This window comes from Nuphar pumila, chromosome 8, assembly GCF_984573655.1.
Source record: "Nuphar pumila chromosome 8, dmNupPumi1.hap1.1, whole genome shotgun sequence".
NCBI lineage: Eukaryota > Viridiplantae > Streptophyta > Magnoliopsida > Nymphaeales > Nymphaeaceae > Nuphar > Nuphar pumila.
In genome coordinates, this window is record NC_143256.1 from 99805658 (window position 1) to 99828355 (window position 22698).

The 22698-nt window shown below is 37.6% G+C and overlaps 1 protein-coding gene across 1 annotated transcript in view; it reads right to left on the reverse strand.

The window, feature by feature from the left end:
- LOC149830050 (Ubiquitin-conjugating enzyme family protein) overlaps window positions 1–19913 on the reverse strand; it is a 48073-nt gene extending 28160 nt beyond the window's left edge. Inside the window, exons 1-6 of the mRNA XM_090015692.1 lie at window positions 19809–19913; window positions 15893–15958; window positions 15670–15737; window positions 15203–15236; window positions 14644–14713; window positions 14272–14329 (exon numbers count right to left, since the gene is read on the reverse strand). Coding sequence (XP_089871818.1) covers window positions 14272–14329; window positions 14644–14713; window positions 15203–15236; window positions 15670–15737; window positions 15893–15958; window positions 19809–19821 — 309 coding nt within the window. The 5' untranslated portion in view covers window positions 19822–19913. The remainder of the gene's footprint in view (window positions 1–14271; window positions 14330–14643; window positions 14714–15202; window positions 15237–15669; window positions 15738–15892; window positions 15959–19808) is intronic.
- Between the last annotated feature and the right edge of the window lie 2785 nt (window positions 19914–22698).

A 22698-nucleotide genomic window follows, 5' to 3' on the forward strand; every position in this document is an offset into this window, starting at 1 on the left:
GCACTAGATAGGTACTCTAATCTAGAAATTCAAGAGCCAAGTACTCCTAGAAGATTTGATAGAGTCCCTAGACCACCTGATAGATTTATATAACATGAATCATTCTCTCCCCAATATAGAGCATGTTTAGCCAAGATATTCTCTAATTTTGAACCTACCCCATATAACTAAGCCAAAAAATATTCTGAATGGATAGGTGCCATGAATGATGAATTAGGGACCTTCAAATCTGAAACCTGGGAAACAGAAGCCCTACTTAAAGGAAAAAAGACCATAAGCAGTTTATGGGTCTACAAAGTAAAAACCAAAAGTGATGGTACCTTAGAGAGATACAAGGCTAGATTAGTGGTCAAGGGCTATTCCCAATAGTATAGCATAGATTACAATGAAATATTTGACACTATAGCTAGGGTGACCACAGTTAAGGCCCTCATAGTCGTAGTTATTGTTAAGGGTTGGCTCATCTATCAAATGGATGTCAAGGATGCCTTTTTAAATGGTGAATTAAAGGAATATGTCTATATGGACCCGACCCACCACCCGGATATGAGGTTTCTTTAGAAAGGTTATTCATCTAAGAAAAGTCATGTATGGTTTGAAATAAGCTTTTAAAGCCTGGCATCATAATTTCAGTTCTGTTATGATTAAACTTGGCTACAAATCTTGTTACACTAATACTGCTATGTTTGTTAAGAAGTTTGATTCAAGTATCATTATTCTACTAATCTATGTCGACGGCATGATCATTACTAGAGGACACAAACAAGGACTTAGTTAAATTAAAAATGTTTTTAAACAAAATTTTTAAATGACTGATCTAGGGTTTCTTAGATTCTTTTTGGGGATTGAGGTAGCATATTCCCCTCATGGTTATTTAATGACTCAATCCACGTTTTTCACTGAGATTATTAATAGGTTTGGAGTTACTGATGAGAAGATGGTGGATACTCTTAAAGTAATTAATGCCAAGTTGAAGATAGAAGATGGATCACCCTTAGAAGATCTCACTCCATTCCATCAGATAATTGGAGCACTCACCTATTTGACAATTATCTAACCTAACATATCTCATCCAGTGCATACCACAAGCCAGTTTTAGCACTCTCCTACTATTGTGCACATGAGTGTTGTGATAAGAATTACTAGATATCTACAAAATTTTGTTTCTAAGGGTCTTTTATTATCTTCTTCCTCACCAGTTGAATTAATAACATATTCTGATTCTAACTGGGGAGGAGATCCCAATGATAGACGTTAAACTACTAGTTTTTGTGTCTTTATAGGTAACTCACTGGTGTCTTGGAAGTGCAAAAAGCAACATAAAGTATCTCTATCATCAACAAAAGCCGAGTAATGTATTATGCCTACTACGACATCAGAAATCGTGTGGTTGAGAAGACTACTTGAAGACATAGGGGTGTATTTGCAATCACCTTCAAAGTTATGTTGTGACAACAAGAGTATCATCTATATAGCCGGCAATCATACGTTTCATGAAAGAACTAAACACATTTAGATGGATTGCCATTATGTTCATGAAGAATATTTAAAAAAGACTATCACACTGCCATACGTAGTATCGCCAATTTTTTCACCAAAGCGCTTCCATCTCCTCAATTCCATTTTTCTACTTGACAAGCTTTTGGTGTTATCACTATAAGTTTGAGGAGAAGTATTAAATTGTATTGGTATATACATAGTTATATACATGTGTATGTATATATACATATATGTATATATATATTTATTTCTTTATTTTTTTTATTTGAACGTGTAATAGGTTATGCCCATTAGGGGCATTTTGGTCATTTTCCTTTGGTGTAATAGGTAGTGCCATTAGGGGCACTTTTGTATTTATCTTCCTTATTTTTGTATTTTATTTACTTGTTATGGCCAGTGGGACTAGCCCAACAACTAGTTGGCTAGCCCTCTTTGTTGTTTGTATCATAGTTGGCAAACTCAGCAATCTGAGTCAAGAATCGTCTGAGTCGGATCGGATCGCCCAGTAACAAGACCACAAATCCAGCCCAAACCTGTTATAGCCAGGTTCGAGGTTCGGGCGTGGATCGGCTAGGAATTGCTCGACTCTTGAATCGGGCGATTCAGGACTGAGACACAGCTCGATGAATCGATTCAAATTCACAGTGTCGTCGCGGATTTTAAACTTGTTTGTTTCGATATGAACCAGTTCACTAATTTAAAAGTAGGCTTTTTTTTCGAGAAGGGTCTGTCAACCCTTCTCGTTCTCTCTCACCTCTTCTCATTTTCTCTCGCCGCTTCTGCAACTCCAACCCTAGGACGACGACCAACGACCACCGATGACTACCGGCAACCACCGTCCACCACACCGTTGAGAACCAGGTGCTCTCTCTCTCTGTGGTGAACCTCTAAAAGATGAGTTGATGCTCTCTTTCTCTTTCTCTTTCTCTTTCTCTTTCTCTTTCTCTTTCTCTTTCTCTTTCTCTTTCTCTCAGGCGAGCCTTTGAGAGGTGATGCACAATGCACATTTAGGGGGTTTTAGCAGTGTTGGATTGTGCACTATGCACAATATGGGATTGCGTGGAGTGTGGACAACAAATAAAGTAATAACCCTAACATTTAGGGTTTTTTTGCCTTTCTTTTCTTTGTAATTATTGGTTCATTTTTTACTTGTTTTATTTCTACCTGCGTAGCTTAATTATTAATATTCATTTCACAATTTTCATTATTGTTCGTATATATTTTATACTTTTTGGTTCTTTGATGCTTTGATTTAGTGAATTTGCTGCTTGGAGTTTAATTATTTGCATTCACATTGTAGAAAACATAGTATTATATTCAATATTTAAAGTATTATTTTTAAAAAAACACAAAAAAATTGTCCTAATCTGTCTGTGTTACTGAGTCGACCCACTGACCCGCGAGTCAAGGGTCGGGCGATCCGAGCCCACGATTTTGCCAACTATGGATTTATTCTATATAAATATGGGGAGCTCTCTCGTATTATCTCAATGGTTTTCTTAAGCATTTTATCAATAATATTATTTATTTTATGTGTGTGTGTTCTTGCCCATAAGAGGCTTGTGTTCTTGTGTTGTTTTGGCCCATAAGAGGCTTGTTATTATTGTGCACATAATTGTATTTGTGCACCCTTGTATTTCATTACAATCCTATGTTTGGATCTTGGGTAAGATTCAAACACAAAAAAAATCCAAAAGTCCAAACCAAACTAAAAATCGAAACCAATCTTATGGATTCAAACTCCATCAGCACTTGTTTTTTTCTTCTTCTTCTTGGAGCTCGCCTGAATTGGATTTCACTCCGGATCCACGGCCACGTCACCTCTTGAATGGATTTTAACAATAATGCATTGCACAAGCAGTTTGTGAATCCCACTTAGCTTTTTTGGTAAGGAGGCAACTTATATCTCAAAATTTGAAGTGTTGATGTTCTGAAAATAAACACAGAAATCGGGGTAGAGAGAGGGAGAGAGAGAGAGAGAAAGAGAGAGAGAGACGGCTGCTTAGAGAAAAGAAAACTCGTTAAAATGGATTAGGGCTAATCTCTATATTAAATAGAGATAGTCCAAGGAACAAAATTACACCCAGGTCCCTCATTAAATATTAAGATTCAAATAATCTCTAGTTTAGAAAAACTTATTCACTAAAAGCCTCTTAGTCTCAAAAACTTATTTACTAAAAGCCTCTTAGTCTCAACACTACCCCTCAAGCTGGAGCATAGATATCAATCATGCTCAGCTTGTCACAACATTTTGAGAAATTTGGTCTCGCCAGGGCTTTGGTAAAAACATCAGCTACTTGATCTTCGGAAGATACATGATCGGTGCAGATATACCCAGCCTGAACCAAGTCGCGAACATAGTGACAGTCAACTTCAATATGTTTAGTCCTTTCATGAAACACTGGGTTGTTGGCAATATATGTAGCAGCCCTATTGTCACACATCATCAACATAGGTAGGGATACTTTCTCCTGAAGCTCGGTCAAGACTGATTTTACCCACATAATCTCAGCTGCAGTCTGGGCCATTGCTCGGTATTCAGATTCAGCACTCGACCTGGCTATAATGGTTTGTTTCTTACTCATCCAGGTAACAAGATTTCCTCCCACAAACACACAAAATCCAGATGTTGACTTCCTATCTTCAACAGATCCTGCATAATCTGCGTCAGTGTAAGCAACAACGTCCAAAGATGGATTTCGTTTAAACAACAAACCTTTACCAGGAGATGCCTTTAAGTACCGAAGAACCATCATAGTTGCATCCCAGTGAACTTTTGTAGGTTTGTCCATGAACTGACTGATTTTACTCACAGCTAATGAAATGTCAAGTCTAGTAACAGTCACATATAGCAACTTACCCACCAAGGATCTAAAGCTGGCACTATCCACATAGTCAGACTTCTCATCGAACATGTGAGTTTTGGGATCCATTGAAATATTAGCTGGCTTAGCTCCTAGCATTCCAGTCTCTTTTAATAAGTCCAACACATACTTTCTTTGAGACAACACTAAGCCCTCTCTGTTTCTTGCAACCTTGATACCCAAAAAATATCGAAGGTGACCAAGATCTTTAGTAACAAAGTGCTTCTGAAGATGATCTTTTGTTGCAGAAATATCTTGGGCACTGCTCCCTGTTAATATGATGTCATTGACATATACCACCATAACAACAATTCAAGCACTGGTTTCTTGATAAACAATGAGTGATCTGAAGCTAACCTGACAAATCCAAAGCTCGACATTACCTCAAATAATTTGTGAAACCATGTCCGCGGACTCTGCTTCAGGCCATAAATAACCTTCTTCAACTTGCATACCTTCTGACACTCTCCCTGAACCTCGAAGCCTGGGGGTTGTTGCATGTAGACAGTTTCATGCAAATTCCCATACAAGAAGGCATTCTTGATATCCAACTGAAACAAGGGCCATTCATGGTGCACAACAACAGAAAGAACGAGACAAATAGTGCCAAGACGAGCAACTGGGGAGAAAGTTTCAAAAAAGTCAACCCCATAAGTCTGAGTGTAGCCTTTTGCAACCAACCGGGCTTTGTACCGTTCAATCGACCCATCCGAGTTATACTTAATGCTATATACCCATTTGCAGCCTACAATATCTGCATCTGTGGGAGGATCAACCAAGTCCCAAGTGCCTCGAGACCATAGGGCATCCATCTCATCACGCATAGCCTGCATCCAGTTGGAGTCGACTAGAGCTTGATTGTGATGAAGCGGAACAGAAGAGGCAGACAAAGCAGAAATAAAATTCTTCATAGAAGCCCCAAGATTAGCTTCTGATACAAATTGCGTGATGGGGTAAAGAGTGCACTGTCTCTTTCCCTTGCGCAGAGCAATGGGAAGATCAACATTAGATGTAGGGGCAACAGTTTGCTCAGAAATACTTACCTGAGGAGAAGGAGGTGATGGCGGCATGGAGGTAGGAGGCACCCTGTGCGTGTATACTATGGGAGGGTTTCGGAAGCGAGACACACCCAACGTTGGAACCAAGGACTGAGGAGGAAGCGACTCTAACGGAAAGGGAGGAATCGGCAGAGGAAGGATATCACCAAGGCTCTCCTGTAGTCTTGGAGTAGTACTTGAAAAATAAGGAATAGACTCAAAGAAGGTAACGTCCGCACTAACATACTCTTTATGAGATATAGGGTCGTAGCAACGATATCATTTTTTGTTATTAGGATACCCAAGGAAAACACATTTAATAGACTGCGCAGCAAGTTTATCTCGATCCGGACCCAGCTTATGCACAAAACACACACATCCAAAAACTTTAGGGGGGATAGAGAAGAGAGGAGCCTCTGGATGGAGAATTTGAATAGGGATCTGGTCTTCTACAGAGCTTGACGGCATGCGATTTATAAGAAAACCGACTGTCAAAATCGCATCGCCCCAGTATGAAGCAGGCATATTGGATTGAATCATAAGGCACCGAGCAACATTAAGGATTTGTCTATGTTTCCTCTCAGCCACCCCATTTTGCTGGGAGGTATGGGGGCATGTAAATTGAGGTTGAATCCCATTAACAGAATAGAATTGAAGTAAGTCTTTGGATTTGAACTCAAGAGCATTATCAGTGCGAACAATTTTAACACAAACATCAAATTGAGTTTTTATCTCTGCAATTAAAGATTTAAGAATAATAGGACCTTGAGACCGATCTTTTAACAGGAACACCCACGATAACCTTGAGAAGTCATCAACAATAACTAGATAATAACGACACTGAGACCTATTCAGAATCCTACTCGGACCCCACACATCAACATGAAGAAGATCAAACAATCCTTGACTTGACGGACTCTAACTAGAGGGGAAAGAACTTCGACAATGTTTTCCCAATTGACATGTTTCACACTGAAAAGAAACTGAGGGAGGTATATGAGGAATGACACGACGAAGTTGTCACTGGAAGGTGACCCAAACGATGATGCCACAATAGAGGACTTGAGGACGATGTAACAGCAGAATAGGCCGAAACTTCTGGTTGGTGTAGGTAATACAGACCACCTTCCTCATAGCCGCCACCAATCCATCTCCCCGTCAGCAAGTCCTGAAAGGTGCACCCCATAGGATCAAAAATCACTCTATAATTCATATCTTTTGTCATTCGACTGACGGATAATAAATTATGTGGAAACGAAGGAGCATGAAGAACATGCGACAATTGAAAAGTAGGGGTAATAGACATGTTTCCCTGCCCTACAATTGAGGAAGAGCTACCATCAGCAAGACGTACCCCTTTTTGACCAGTCACAGGTTTTAAACTCAAAAAATTACTCGAATTTCCGCACAAGTGACCAGAGGCTCCAGAATCAATGATCCACCTATCACCTTGACCAGATAGGCCATCACTTGTCGAGCACACAACCTCCGCAACAGAAGACTTCGAAGTGGATGATCGTAAAGCAAGGAGCTCGTCATATTCAGCCCTGCTAAGAGTTACATAATCATTTGAGGAATCTGCATCTGATTTAACCACTTGAGCCATAATATAAACTAATTGGCTTGATTCACAAAATGCAGGAGCAACCACATGCGCACACCCACAATCAACTACGAACCCGACTATATCAAGTTTTGACTTCACCAATGAAATTTGAGAAACACGACCTTCGACTATTCAGATCCAAACTTCAAAAATAGTTTTAAAGAAACTTGACCAAAACCTTCCACCTTAACCACGGATGGCTATAGGTTACAAATCAAGATCACACATCCAACACGATATAGCGTGTGTTATAACCCCACATCAGGCAAGTCCACGACTACACACGCTGTCACACCAGAAATGAAGTCTTGACAGCAGTACTAATTGAAATGAATGTTTCCACACAACAGCAGTACTAATTGGAACAAAACTTTCCACAAGCCAATACTACAACTAGCAGCAGTACCAACGAAATTTCACAACACAGCAACATATGTTTCCACACAACAGGAATCACGTCTGCGGCTTTTTTTTTTATAAAAAAAAACTATTGTTAACAATTTGTTTTTCACAGCACTCCTGCTACAACTGAAAAGAAATATTTCACAACACAACCTGCTGCTCATGCCTGCTGCTTCCACGAACAGAAATTGTTGTTAACATTCTGTTTTCACAACACTCATGCTACGACTGAAAAAAAAATTATCCATAACACAGTCCACGAATAGAGAACTGATATTAACATTCAGTTATGATCACGTCTGAAATCAAACTCGGTTCCACGAACACAGCCTGTTGTTTCCACGAATAGAAAACAAAAAAAAATCCACGACACAGCAGGAATCACGACTGCTGATATTTATGTTCTGAGAAATGAACAACCAAATAAGATCTGAGAGGAACTCGGCACTCAGATTCACTAGCAACGACAACATGTTACGAAAAAAAATTATTTCACGATATAGCAGGGAATCACATCTGAAATCAAACACCCAAATGGATTTTTAAGGAGAACTCGGCACCTAGATTCACGACCCACGATAACATGCGCACACAGATGCATAGAGATCACGACCGTTGCTCCCATATAGATCACGACATCCAGAACTTGGAAGAAGATTGATCACGCTCCCAAGATCAACTGCTCTGATACCATGTTGATGTTCTGAAAATAAACACAGAAATCGGGGTAGAGAGAGGGAGAGAGAGAGAGAGACGGCTGCTTAGAGAAAAGAAAACTCGTTAAAATGGATTAGGGCTAATCTCTATATTAAATAGAGATAGTCCAAGGAACAAAATTACACCCAGGTCCCTCATTAAATATTAAGATTTAAATAACCTCTAGTTTAGAAAAACTTATTTACTAAAAGCCCCTTAGTCTCAAAAACTTATTTACTAAAAGCCTCTTAGTCTCAACATGAAGTTTATAACCCATCATTTTCCTCATTCTGGTAATTCTTTTTTTTTATAAATTTTCAAATATTTTTTTTTGTGATTTTTTGAATAAAAATCAAATTTTCAAATGGTCCAATTCAAATAGTTTTGATTTGATTCAATTCAGGCTGATTTTCTGAATCTCTTTGAAAACCATTCAACTCCTGAACCGATCCTCACAACATTGCATAAGACAATAGACTCAAAGTATAACAAAGGGACATCCATAGATAAAACCTGTAAAAGTATCTACAACAAGATACTATGATCAAGACCTTAATATTCTTGATGATAAACACGTGCACACATGCACAATAAGAACTCTTTAGAACACTTGTGCACAAAGCACAACTCACTAAATCTCACAAATGCACACTGGCATAAAAATATAACAAATTTGTATTGAAGAAATTGGAGAGCATAAGCTCCGAGATTACAAAGGGGAGAAGACCCCTATATATAACACAAAAAGTGGGGCCTTAAAGAGGCCCCAATGTGATCGTTGGAGCCCTTCCAACGGTCACAAATATGACCGTTGGAGGGGCCCAACGATCATATTGGGTCCCTCCCAAGGCAATCCAAAAAAGAATAAAAGAAAAGTAAAAAATAAAAAAAAAAAAAATTTACATGCACATTCCAAAGGGAATATGTGCAAAATAAAATGAAAAGGACTAAAATACCCCTATGACTGATATATATTTAATATATATGTATATGTATCTTTCTTTATATATATAAAATATATATGGGCATTACAAGGATAATAGATTGCAATTTAACACCCCCCCCCTCAAACTTAGGGCATGATGACCGAAAGTTTGCCAAGAAGAAAGTTGAATCACAGAGAACACAGAGCTTTGGTGAAGAAATCTGCCAACTGATATTTTGAAGTTACATACGGAAGATCTATGACTCCTTTGAGATACGCTTCTCGAACATAGTGACAAACCATCTCAATGTGTTTAGTCTGCTCATGAAATGTATGATTTTTGGCAATATAAATTGCACTCTTGTTATCACAACATAGCTTGGTGGTCCCTTCAACATTGATCCATATATCTTCTAATAACAGATGAATCCATACAATTTTCATGGTAGTAGTTGTCATGGCTCAATATTCAACTTCAGTAGAGGATAAAGACACTTTTTGTTGCTTCTTGCACCTCCATGAGATCGAGTCTCCTAAAAACACACAAAAACCAATGGTGGAGTGACGGTTATTTGGGTCACCTCCCCAATCAGAGTCAGTATAAACAATTAATTTCAATTCAGAAGAGGAGGATAAGAATACTCTCTTATTTAGTGTACCTTTTATGTATCTCACAAGCCGCAAGATGGCACTTACGTGGACTGATGTTGGTGCATGTTGGAACTGACTTGAGTATGAATTGCATGAGAAATATTTGGTCTAATAATACTTAGATACATCAATGATCCCACAAGTTGCCCGTAGGGGGTGAGATCGGAGAAAGGGATGCCATTATCAATTTTCATTTTAGCTCCTACTATAGCAGGAGTTTCATGACCTGTCAATAACCTCAGATGTAAGCTTAGTTTGAGACAAAAAATACCCTCTATGAGAGTATGTCACTTCAATACCCAAAAAATAAGTTAGAAATCTCAAATCGGACATTTCAAATCTATCATTTAAATTTGATTTTATGCTTTTAACCCCTTTAGTATCACCTCCAGTTATTAGCATTTCATCTACGTACAAAAGCATAATGACAATCCCTGCATTGGTTTTTCTAACGAACACAACAGTGTCAGCGAAACAAGATGAAAACTCATTTTCTAACATTACGGAGTTAAACTTATCATACCAAGCCTTAGGGGCTTGTTTTAAACCATAAAGTGTTTTTCGAACTCGAAGCATTTTTCCTTTGGAAGTCTCCATTCCTGGTGGAGCATCCATATATACCTCTTCATTTAAATCGCCATTTAGGAAGGCATTTTTAACATTCATTTGATAGATGTTTCATTTGTTAATTGAGGCAACGATGATGAGGCATCAGAAAGTGACCATTCGGGCCACAGGGGCAAACGTTTCTTCATAGTCAATCTCGTATTCTTGACTATATCCCTTTGCAACTAACTGAGCTTTATATCTCTCAAGAGATCCATCGCTCTTAGTTTTTACCTTAAATACTCATCTGCACCCTATTGCTTTCTTACCCTTAGGAAGAACTTGAAATTCTCAAGTTTTTGCCTTGTTGAGAGCTGAAGTCTCACATTCCATTGCTCTCAGCCACTCATCATTCTTTTTGGTTTCTTCAAAGTTCCTGGGTTCTACATAGGAATGAATGGCACTAAGACAGACTCTATATTTAAGATTAAAGGATTCATATGAGATGAATTTAGAGGGCATCCTTCTATTTCTCTCAGTTCTTCGTAGATTTTCATCATTTGTTGAATTGGAACCACTAGGTTCACTGTATCTTTCAATGGCACTCCTAAAATTGTTTGTCTTTATGGGTATATGCTATAGGGTCTCTCGATGTTCCTTCGTCACTATGTTAAGTGATGGGAGGAAGGGAGGAAAAAATTTCTTTATCATTGGTCTCATTAGGAGTGAGTTCATCATCACTATCATCATCATGTGACATGAGCTAATAATTCAAATAAAAAGGAGTAATCCATATTTTCTTTAAAAGGTTCACTTCTTTCAAAACCATTAACATTTTCCAGAAAACTCACATTTTTGGAAACATATAATTTATCATTCTTTATATCATAATAACGAAACCCGTTTTGGGTTTCAGAATATCCAAGAAAGGAGCAGGCGGTGAAAGCTTGTTGTTCTTGTCAGTAAGAACAAAGCATTTGCAACCCAAAATTCTCAATCGACTATAGTCGGGTTCTTTGGTATATAACATTTCAAAAGGCGAGATATTGTTCAAATTTTTCGAAGGCAAATGATTTATTAGATAGACAGATGCTAAAGCAACTTCAGCCCAAAAACCTTTTGGAATGTTTTGAGAAATAAGTAGAATTTGAGTGGTCTCTATTATGTGTTTATGCTTTCTTTCGGCTAATCCATTTTGTTGAGGGGTTTTCGGACAAGATCTTTGGTGAAGAATACCATGACTCTCAAGCTAACTTTTGAATTCACTTGAAAGGTATTCTCCACCAGAGACAATTCTAAAAATTTTTAGATCCCCATTGAATTGATTTTTAATCATCATATGATAGGTTTTAAAAGTCGAAAAAACTTCATATTTGTGTTTAAGAAAATAAATCCAACAATATCTCGTGTAGTCGTCAACAAAAATGACATAATATGCAAAACCTTCTTTTGATAAGACAAGTGTCGGTTCTCATACATCTGAATGGACAGTTTCAAAAGGTCGTGTTGTAAACATACATCTTTGACAAAAAAGTAATTTTTTCATTTTTCCAAGTATACAATCGTTACAATTAAAATCACTTTTATATAGACTTTTAACAAAAGGTCAATAAGAAATTTTTACAATATTCGGATGTCCAAGTCTCTTGTATCACACATTAATATCCTTTTGTTGGACAACATTACAAAAAGGATTTTTTGGAATTTGAAGAGAATCGACGTAGTAAAGATCGCCCTTCCTAGAGCCTTCCCTAATCAATCTCCCAGACCGGCAATCCTATATCCAACATTTGTTAGATGAAAACTTTATATCACACCCATGGTCCGAGAGTTAGAAACTGAAAGTAAATTTAAGTTTAATTACAGAATGATTTTCTTTTTTGGTTCATATCGTCAACGCCAATTGTTTTGGGATGAAAGCATAGTTGTTGTTGTTTGTTGTTGTTGTTAGGTATAAATCTAATTTTTGGAATAAAAAAACCTTGTTTTTCAAAATTTCCAATTCCTTTTACTTCAAGAGATGTTTCATCCGTGGTTGAAACAAAGGATGTGGAGCGATTATTTGAGTTATCGGAAAAAAAACTCATACTTGGGGTCATGTGAAATGAAGCACCCGGATCTAAAAGCCATGATGTCTTACCAGGAGGAGAAGAGGTTGACATGGCGGCTCCGAAAATAGCCCCTTTGAGAAGAGGTTGAAGAGCATCCATAATTTGTTGCAATGAGAGAGCTCCATTTGAAGATGATGAGCACTCTTCCTTTTGAGGTTGGGATGTGGTAGTCATGGCAAGCAACTTCTTCCATTTTGGACATATTGGCTTGATGTGCCCCGGTTTCTTACAAAAGTGGCACACGAGTTTGCTATAATCCATCTTTCCTCCTTAACCACTTGAACCTTGGTTTTGATTCTTGAAATGAGGAGGCTTGTAGGTCCTTAGATTGCTCTCCGGTCTTGAAACAACATTAATACCTTCATTTTCTTCATTATTGGAAGGTGTTGCTAGAACACTTGGGTTATTCTTACTTATACTCATACGTGTCTCTTCCCCCACCTAGTTTAGTAATTGCATCTTCAAGAGAGGGGGAAGTGAAGGCGGATAAAAGAGACGATCGAATTTGTTCAAATTCAAGCCTAAGCCCATTCAAAAAAATGAAGAAACGATCTTCTTTTAATTGCTTGTGCCTAAGCTCAATAGCCTCTCCGCTCCATTTGAGTTCACGCATGACAAGCTCATCCCAAATAGAAGACAACTCCGCAAAATACTTTTTAATAGTCATTTCATTTTTTGAAGGGTCAAGGCCCTTTTTTGAAGATAGTATTTGTGGGATAAATCCCTTGAAGTGTACATTTTTTCAAGGTATTGCCACGCTTGAGAAGCTTTCTTGAACTTTATAATGTTGACATTGATTCTTGTCTCTACAGACGAGAAAATCCATGAGAGGATTTTGAAGTTCCTCATCTCCCATTCATCATGTTTTTTCTTATAATCTTCAAGAGCCTTGGCTCTTTTTTCACCTTCAAGAATTTTTATTTCTCCTCTCTCCATTAAGGCGATTTTAGGCTCTAGTTCGGGAATCGATCCTTGGACATAGCCCCAAAGCCCTTTTCCTTTAATATGTGCCTCCATATTTCCGGCCCAAACGTGATAGTTGGGGCCATTAAGTTTAAAACCGAGAGAGAAATGGGAGTCTTTTTCACCCATTGGAGAGGAGAAATGAGAAAAAAAGATACGTACCTCAAGAGATTTTTAGATCTTTCTTGGTGGAAGAATCTTCTAAAGTATTGGATAAACGAAAGGATCCACCCCAATCACCAAATATTTGAAGGCACGTTTTTTGAGGCACGAAAAAATGTGAAAATCCACACAATCTTTTTTTCTCCAACCTCGCTCTAATACCATGTAAAAGTATCTACAACAAGATACTATGATCAAGACCTTAATATTCTTGATGATAAACACGTGCACAATAAGAACTCTTTAGAACACTTATGCACAAAAGCACAACTCACTAAATCTCACAAATGTACACCGGCATAAAAATATAAAAAAATTGTATTGAAGAAATTGGAGAGCATAAGCTCCTAAGAATGAGATTACAAAGGGGAGAAGACCCCTATATATAACACAAAAAGTGGGGCCTTGGAGAGGCCCCAATGTGATAGTTGGAGCCCCTCCAAGCCCAACGATCATATTGGGTCCCTCCCAAGGCAATCCAAAAAAGAATAAAAGAAAAGTAAAAAAAAAAAGAAAAAGAAATTACATGCACATTCCAAAGGGAATATGCGCAAAATAAAATGAAAAGGACTAAAATACCCCTATGGCTGATATATATATATATATATATATATATATTTAATATATATGTATATTTCTTTATATATATAAAATATATATGGGCATTACAAGGATAATAGATTACAATTTAACAACCAACAATATTCATGTCTTAATTTTATAATATATATGTAAAGCCTGAAGAAAAATTCGTACATGTTAAGTAACATCATTATTAAATCAAACTATGAAGATGTCCAAATTTTACCTCTTGTTCAAGTTTTTCCTGTAAAATCTTTAGATCATTTGGTTTTATGCCCTGTAAACTGAAAACTTAGCAAATCAGCATATAAAGTAACTCAAAAAGGCATTAACATTGAGAGCTTGATAGCTAGAAAATAGTGATACATTGTTTTACATGAATATCATAATAACAATTATTACAGTTCAATTTATGCTCATACAGAGACAAAAATTACTAGTTCTTGTATTCTGACCTGGAACCATTTCCTTGGTGTCAGAACAAGAAAACACAATAATCCAGGATTCTGAAAATCACTGAAACTTCTCCTCAGAAGAAAATTAAGAGAATTATACCATTTCCAAGATTGAAAGCATAAAATGAGATGAAGCTGCCAACCTTTTGACCTTCAAAAGTGGTGGTTCATCTGGATACTTGGCATTGTGAGAAAAAATTAAAGCAAGTCGAACTGCAATAGAAGTAGCGGATGTGATACACTCAAAACAAAAAATTATGCAAGAAATAAAGGATAGAAGAACATATCTATATTCTACCCCTATTATCTACTGACAGGTAAGGCTATTCGCATTGAACAGTACATAAAACCAATCTATAACAGAGATACATAACAGATTATGAAAACAAAATAAATTAGGTGACCTTGGCTCATTACTTATGCAAAAGTATATTGTAGACACAAGGTAGACAGACATGTGCTGAGCCATTGAATCACAAGTATTTACATGATGCACAAAAGCTTTGAGGTATATGTGTGTCTTTCGATGGTTTAGTTCTCATTAACTGAACTGAAGTAATCAAGAAATAGCTTTGATGTGGATGAATTAAGTTGCAGAAAATCTCCTTAGGGATATGCTAAAAGGAAATCCCCCAGTCCTGCATCAGCATTTTTACTCATGGGTCTGAAAATCGAATGTGGAAACTTATCTAAATTACAAACCTGGAACAGAAGTGGCTTCATCTACATCATCGTCCTGTGGAACAAAAAGCATCCCACAAGAATGTCAATGAATAACATATAAATAGCATCTTCATAAAATGAGGACAAACAAGTTCTTGACCATATTAATTGGTGTACCCAGTTTTTCAAATCTCAAAATAAGCAAAGATTTTGCTTACTCATGAATCATGGTGCAACAGCTAAAATTCAAAAAGGTACAATAAGAACACAGTTCGGTATAATATAGAAGCTGAACTAGTTATTTGTGTTGAAATCAAGTACATGCTACATTGTTGATATAGACTCAGACATGTAGGAGAGCAAAATAAGCATTTAGTGATAAATCAAGTGAGTGCAGTCAAATATGATAGCTGGATCAGTAGAGTCACAGTTTCTTAATCAAGGTGTCAAGTTCCAAAACGTACTGGGGACCCACTCACACACATACAGAGAGAGGTCAGGCTTACATGTGGAGTCAGCGTAATTTGGAAGCATCGGTTACTTGTGCTAAGTCCACTCTCGCTAGAATCAATTTCTGTCATGCAATTTATATAAGAAAAAGACATAGAACAAAGAATTATACCAGAAGAAACTTACAGAAGTAGATCAGCAATGTACAATAGGGTTATCTAAAATACAAACACAATAATGAAAATGTATTTAGAAAGAATAAATAAATTAAAGCTGTACCTTCTATGTCATCCATAAGTATCGCTTGCAATGCTTCAATCTCCATTTCCTGCTCGTCTTCATAGTCTGAGGAGGATAACATAAAAAGTTACCACTTAAACTGTATGACATGTTTACACTGTGCAAACTTCAAACAAAAGTTCTGCAAGTGAAGCACAGCACATACTTTACAGAAAACATTAAAAACATACATTTTTTACAAGAATCAGCCATCTAGTTTACTAAACAGACAAATCTGTTACAGAAACAGATACACCAATAGACATTTTTTACTTTACAAAATTAAGAAATAGACGGTTTTAATCAACTTGGAACTATGTCATATAGGCGTGGGTGCGACACAGCAACTTCAAAAAACTTGGGGGCAAGAGCGCGGATATAATATATATATATATATATATATATGCTACTACTATTGTGTGTACAATCTAGTTGGAACATCATAGGTGCAAGTTATATCCACTCAATCTGACCTCAAAGATGTGTTTAGCATGGTTCGTTTGCTAGGAATCGCACTATGGATCATTTTTTCGATGTAAAAATATGATTTTATGAGTCATGAAATTTTGGTACATTGTGGGCCATTGATTTTTAAAGCCCTTGAAAAACCAACATGTTTTGCAAAAAAGTGATTTAAAACTTGCTTTCTACTAAAGAAACTATATAGATCACATTTGTACAAGAAAAATGGAAAATTTGTGAAAAAAGTAATGTTTTCTATTAGAGTGCATGTACAAACGACTAACAAATCTATATGTATACACACACATAGGGGTGGCAATTTCTGACACGACCCGCCAACCCGCCTCTTAGGCGGGTTCGGGTTGGGCTTAAGCCAACCCGTTTAATAAACGGGTTGACCCGCGTAACCCGTTTATTAAACAGGTCGGGTTCGGGTTGGGGGTATGCCAACCCGCCAACCCGGCTGACCCGTTTAATAAACGGGTTAGGTGGGTGGGTCAACCCGACCCGCCAACCCGTCTGCCAACCCGACCCGTCAACCTGCCTACCTGCCAACCCGATCCGTCAACCCGCCAACCTGAAAACCCGTTTACCCGACCCAACCCATTTATTAAATGGGTTGGCGGGTCGTGTCGGGTTACCCGTTTATTAAACGGGTCGGGTTCGTGTTTGCCACAGCCGACCCGTTTAATAAACGGGTCGGGTTCGGGTTGAGGTATGCTGACCCGCCAAACCGACCCGATTGCCACCCCTACACACACACAGCTAAAGTTTTTGTAGGTTTTTAAGCTTGTTTTACAAATTTGGACAATTTTGGACTTGGTCAAAGTTGACCAAGTAAAAAATTGGACAAAAATGGTTAGGTGTGGGGTTGACTGCATCCAACACTTTTTGGCTTGCACCCAGCCGTGTCGGGTGCACCACCCGCACCCAGCCGTGTTGGGTGCCACACCCGCACCCAGCAGCATTGACGCGGGTGCTTCAGGGGTACAGAGGCACCCATGTTACATAGACTTGGAACTGTGTTCTTCAGCCACTTCCTAGAGTTCAAAAGTTTGTACTTTAAACGATATTCATGTTTTATTGCTTCAGATTAAGAATTATGGACACATACATATGTACATATACATACATCTGTGTACAGCCATGTTCCTGTGTACTAATATATGTGCACAGCCATGTCCTTGTGTACTAATTTTTGAGAAGTTCCTGTCACACCAAGAGTATTTGTGTCATGTCACATCCATATCCATGTGGCATAGCCACATATTACGATATTTTGAATATATCAAGCTCCAAAAAAAAATTTAAGACAAAAAAACCCAAAATAGCATCATTAATAGAACAAACCAAAGAAAATATAGCAGTAACACCAAAAACAGTTTTGGCGATTTCTTCCAAGAAATTCAGTTATCTCCAACTTTGATATTTTCTTAATAGACAAGAATTTCCAACATAATTGGGTCAGCAAAATTCCCATATTTTCTTCTTAAATGGATCTGAGATCATGGGATCACAGATCCTAGGATCTCAAATCTGAGGGCCTCAGAGAAGAAAAAAGATCCTTTGTTGAAACAAGAGGAAAGATAGGATCATTAACACACATTTTTCGCCTGTAGAGCTCATAAACAAGCCAAATGAACACCAACGCGGGCTCCGCTCTGGTAGGAGCAGTTAGTACATGTCACCTTGTGTTGGGACATTGCAAGTTCAAATTCCAATGGTATGATTGTATAACTGGTGGGGGTCTGCCTAACCCCAGCTTGCCTATCCAAAAAAAAAAAAGACAAGCTCAATCTGTTTGCCCTCAGCTTGTGTACAACCAATTACTGTTCGGCTTGGCTCGTATGAATCACGCAAGCTAAGCCAAGCTCAAGCCATATGAGGCCAAGCCAGACAATCCAAACACAAGCTGGCTCGTTTAGATACAAGAAATCTTTTTATTTTAAGAGCCCATACTGAAAATGCAATATTAAACCTCTTGCTTACAAGTAGACTCATCCAACAAATTGAGCTACCATATTGTTTTGTATATTATCATACATAAATACTATAAGCTCATATAAGCAAGCCTAGATGATCCGAAAACCCATTTTTCATATTCATCTCGCTTACACTACATGAGCTGCTTGTAGCTTAGATCACCAAGCTCGTTTGACGAGTTTGAATGAGTTCTATGCAAGCTGAACTGAGCCGTTTACCAGCCTATTGGCCTGGCCTTCCCCTCGGCCTGGAGATTATGAATCTAAGTCCATTCTCAGGTCTCGAATTCTATGTTAGCATAAAATGGGAATTTGGTGTGAGTTCCATTTCAAATTCAATCATTGGAGCCATGATCCAGGGCATTCAAAGAAAAGAGTGCCCTGTCACAATTCCCTCCAACAATAAATATAGTGTTGTAATTAACAGCGCTGCACCACATTGTCTACGCAAAGGCAGCTAACACCTTATGATATTTCACATCAAGTACATTAAACCATTGATCCAGAACTGATCCCACCAATGACACCCAAGACTCTCAAGGCAGACCCCAAGGATGCTGTCCTGAGAAAGTTACTCAGTTCATGTTTTCTTGGATATACCATGAAATTCATCATTCGAATTAATATAAGAGCATGAAGAAATATCAGGAAGTACAGAATGGAAACACCTAATCAGATGTTAATAGAAATGCAAGAAAATACATAAGCAAAAAGATGGAATTAAATGCTCAGATAAAAATAGAAGAATTTTATCAGAAACTCCATGAAAACCCGTCACCAAATACTTGAAGTGAACTGGCACATTCCCCATAGAGGACAAAAAAAATCTAATCAGACTAACAAAAACCTGAGAAAATCATCAATTGGAAACTGTAACTAGACATGATCGTGCACATACAAAAGTAAGAATCCTAACAGAAACTCACAGAAATCCATGAAAAAAATCAAATTGACATACTTGGATTAAGCTACGACATTTCTCGCATAGAACTGAATATGCTAACAGAAAATCAAGAAAGACCACCAGTGAAAACCACCATTAGAAAAATAAAATGGAAGAACCTCGTCATAAAACAGCACAAACCCTAACAAAACCCATTAGAAAGCACCACATGTTCCTCAAAATAAAGGAAGAATCTTCCACAAATTAACAGAAACACGAGAAATAACGAAAACCCAACAAATAAAAACACGTATTAGCCGGATAAAATGGAGGAACCATACCACAGATTAACGCAAAACCCATAAAACCCCACCAAGAATGAAAGATGGAAAAGAATGATGAGCTATGATGATTCTCATACTAAATGGAAGAAAATCACCATAAATTAACACAAATCTATAAACACCAGTCAAGAAAAAACTGTAGCAGAGATGCAACCAACACATTCAATCACTATCAAAGACAAGATTGAACAAGAAAACAATCTAAAATCCAAAAGGGTATAAGAAGAAGAAGGTAAGAGTTCTACCTGCCATGATCATCTAGCAGGATCAATTCAAAATGATGGTGACGTTGATCCGAAGGAAGATACCCAACTTCCCTTCTCCTCCACACTGCACCAGTTCTTGGAGAGAGGAATTTTTTTCGGAAAATAATAAATTATCAAAATATACCATAATCACCATGTACGTAAAAGGCATCTTGACAATCTAATAAGTTTTAAAAACAAGCCCTAGAAAAGTTTTGCTGCCACGTTTCATTGATTTTTTTTGTAGCCTCTTTACCCTTGGCCCCTTTCATGTTTCTACTGGGGCGCAAATGGACATGTTCGGGTCCGGGTTTTCTCTGACATGTACATGAAATGGGTCTGAAAATTGGACCTTCACCCAACCCAATTTAATTAGGGTTCTGGTCCGGGTCTGTGATGACTAAAATTGCAAATCCTTATAGATTAATGGGTTTGGGTAGAAATTGGGTAAGCTATAAATGGGTTGGGTTATAAATACTCATTTTTTAATTAGGTCTGAAAATTAGATGCAAAATCGATCTAATTTTATTTTGGTTTCAAATCGGTCTGGGTACAGAAAATGTAGGTCAAATGGTTTAATATTTTAGGGTATATATCTGGTTGGTATAAACGAGTTAAGTTTAAGTAGACTTGTTTTAGAATCGGATTGGAATATTGGACATTATTCTTTAATAGGATTTTATATAAACACTTGCAAGTTGAAAAGCTTTACAAAAATCATTATTCTAGTGTGTTCTAGAGGCGAAAAGAACATTACTCGAAACAGGTTTCAGCACAAACTGGGTTTGGGTTTGGGTTTGGGTTGGCTTAGGTTTTGGTTATATATATAATGGATTTGAATACAAACCATGTTTAAGTTTGGACAGATTGCATAAAACTATATGGGTCAAACATAGAAATGAGTCAGGTATGAAAGATTCGGGTCCATATTTTTCTTACCCAAAAACAGACTCGAGATTTTAGACCCGACACAAACTCACGGGGTCAATTTGGGAATTGGTTCCAGTCAGGTATGCTTTGACCGAGTTACGCTTCTAGTTCAGAATGTGAAATCAGAACAGATTTGGACTTATATGATCATCATTTCAAAATTGGATCCGAATCAGTATTAACAGCTTTTGTTGATTATGTATTTAGATCTGGATTCAATCCAATCCTTTTATTGTTATTATTATTGCTTTTTATTTTTTGCACGTAAACGCTTCTCTGGAACTATTTTCTTACCAATCCAGTAGAACCATTTAAACTTTGTATCCGGATTCTGCTCTTCCTCACCAAGTCTTTTTGGGTGTGAATTTAGATTTAGACATTCCTAAAATTCAGATTTGGATTCAGATCAACACCAAATTTGCCACCCCTTTAACACAAGGGGGTTGACATGATCGAGCTTGGCATTTTGGGCTCTATGAATTTTTGAATGTTTCATGTCCTAGTCTGATGAGAACCCAATCCTTGAAGACTCAGATCCAGATTCAATCCTTCAACTGCTCAAGCTTGTGAGACCCACTCTTGGGGCGCCACTTCATCCTTGTCACATTGAAGATCAAGTGGAGCCCACTTATTGGACGCTCCCTCCAAAAATAGGGCAATGGAGCTCAATGGGACCTACCTCCTTAGTGCCCTAGCCTATTTTAGGCCTTCAACAAAAAACTGTGTAAGGGATCTTGAAGTTTCTTTAAAAGTAGAAAATGAAAGTCTAAGAGAGAATCCTATTTTTGTAAAAGAACATATTTTTTGTTAGTCCAAGTAGGTTTAACCAAAGATAACCAAGACTCTCAAGAATTTATCAAGAGTTAGGGTATCTTTATTAACTTCTTATTGTAACTTGTGTATCTTTATGAGCCTACCCTTGCCCTATCAAAATTGTCTCTTTTACTCTCTCTCTAGTTCACGCCCCTCTCTATGGATGACTCTCTCTAGCTCGAGTATGTCTCTCTTGACTCGACTCTCTCTCTCTCTCTCTTTTAATGAGTATCTAACACTCTCACTTGTCTTTTTCTTTAAATGAGCTAGCCCATTTCCTCTTTGGGTGAGTTGGTCCCTAGTGGATATGTTCTTCCTAGTGAACCAAGGTTGCAGTCAAGGCCCATCTCGAACTGGTGTGGTCAACGTCAACCCTCTAGCGGTCTCAACCTTTCAAGCCTAAATCGTGAAGTCCTGACTTCTCTGAGTTGGACCAACCTTTGTAGCAGACCCAGCCTGCTCAGCCAAGTCTTAGTAAGTCATATTGCCCTTCCCTTAACCCTCAAACCTAGCTTAGAGTCCTTTGAACCCAAATATGACCAAACCAACATTCTAACGAGCTCATATTTTTGTGAGACTTTGAAAAATCACCTAGCTCAATCTGTAGGATGTTTGAGTCTCAAATTTGGACCCAGTATACATTAGGACATCTAGCTTTAGTCTCTTGAATTTCATGATTTATAGAGCTATCTATAAAGAAAACTCTATTTTTCAATTCGGGTCTACCAGATTCAAAACTTGGTCTATCTTGCAAAAACCCTAAAAATTCACTTCTTATCTAAGTCATATATCACTGGTTATTAGCCCTTTGACTCTGAAAATCTAACATAAGCTAGTCTTAGGTGTTTAGATTATCCCTCAAAATTTGAGATTTTTGTGTGACACCAATTAGGAGTTTTGAATTTTCTACCAAACTTTATTTGAAAAGCAAAACCTGACTAACCAATTTTGACTTTTTAACTTAACCATTGACCTAACCCAAGCCTACCTAACCTAAAAATCTTAACCCTAGTCCTAACAATGCAAATAGTCCTCCCTCTTTTCATTAACTACATGAAAGCTAGGGTGCCAACTAATGGCACGGGTGTCTTAAAAGATCTTGCACTATAAGAAAACATGTTATAAGCGATATTTATCGTCGACAATA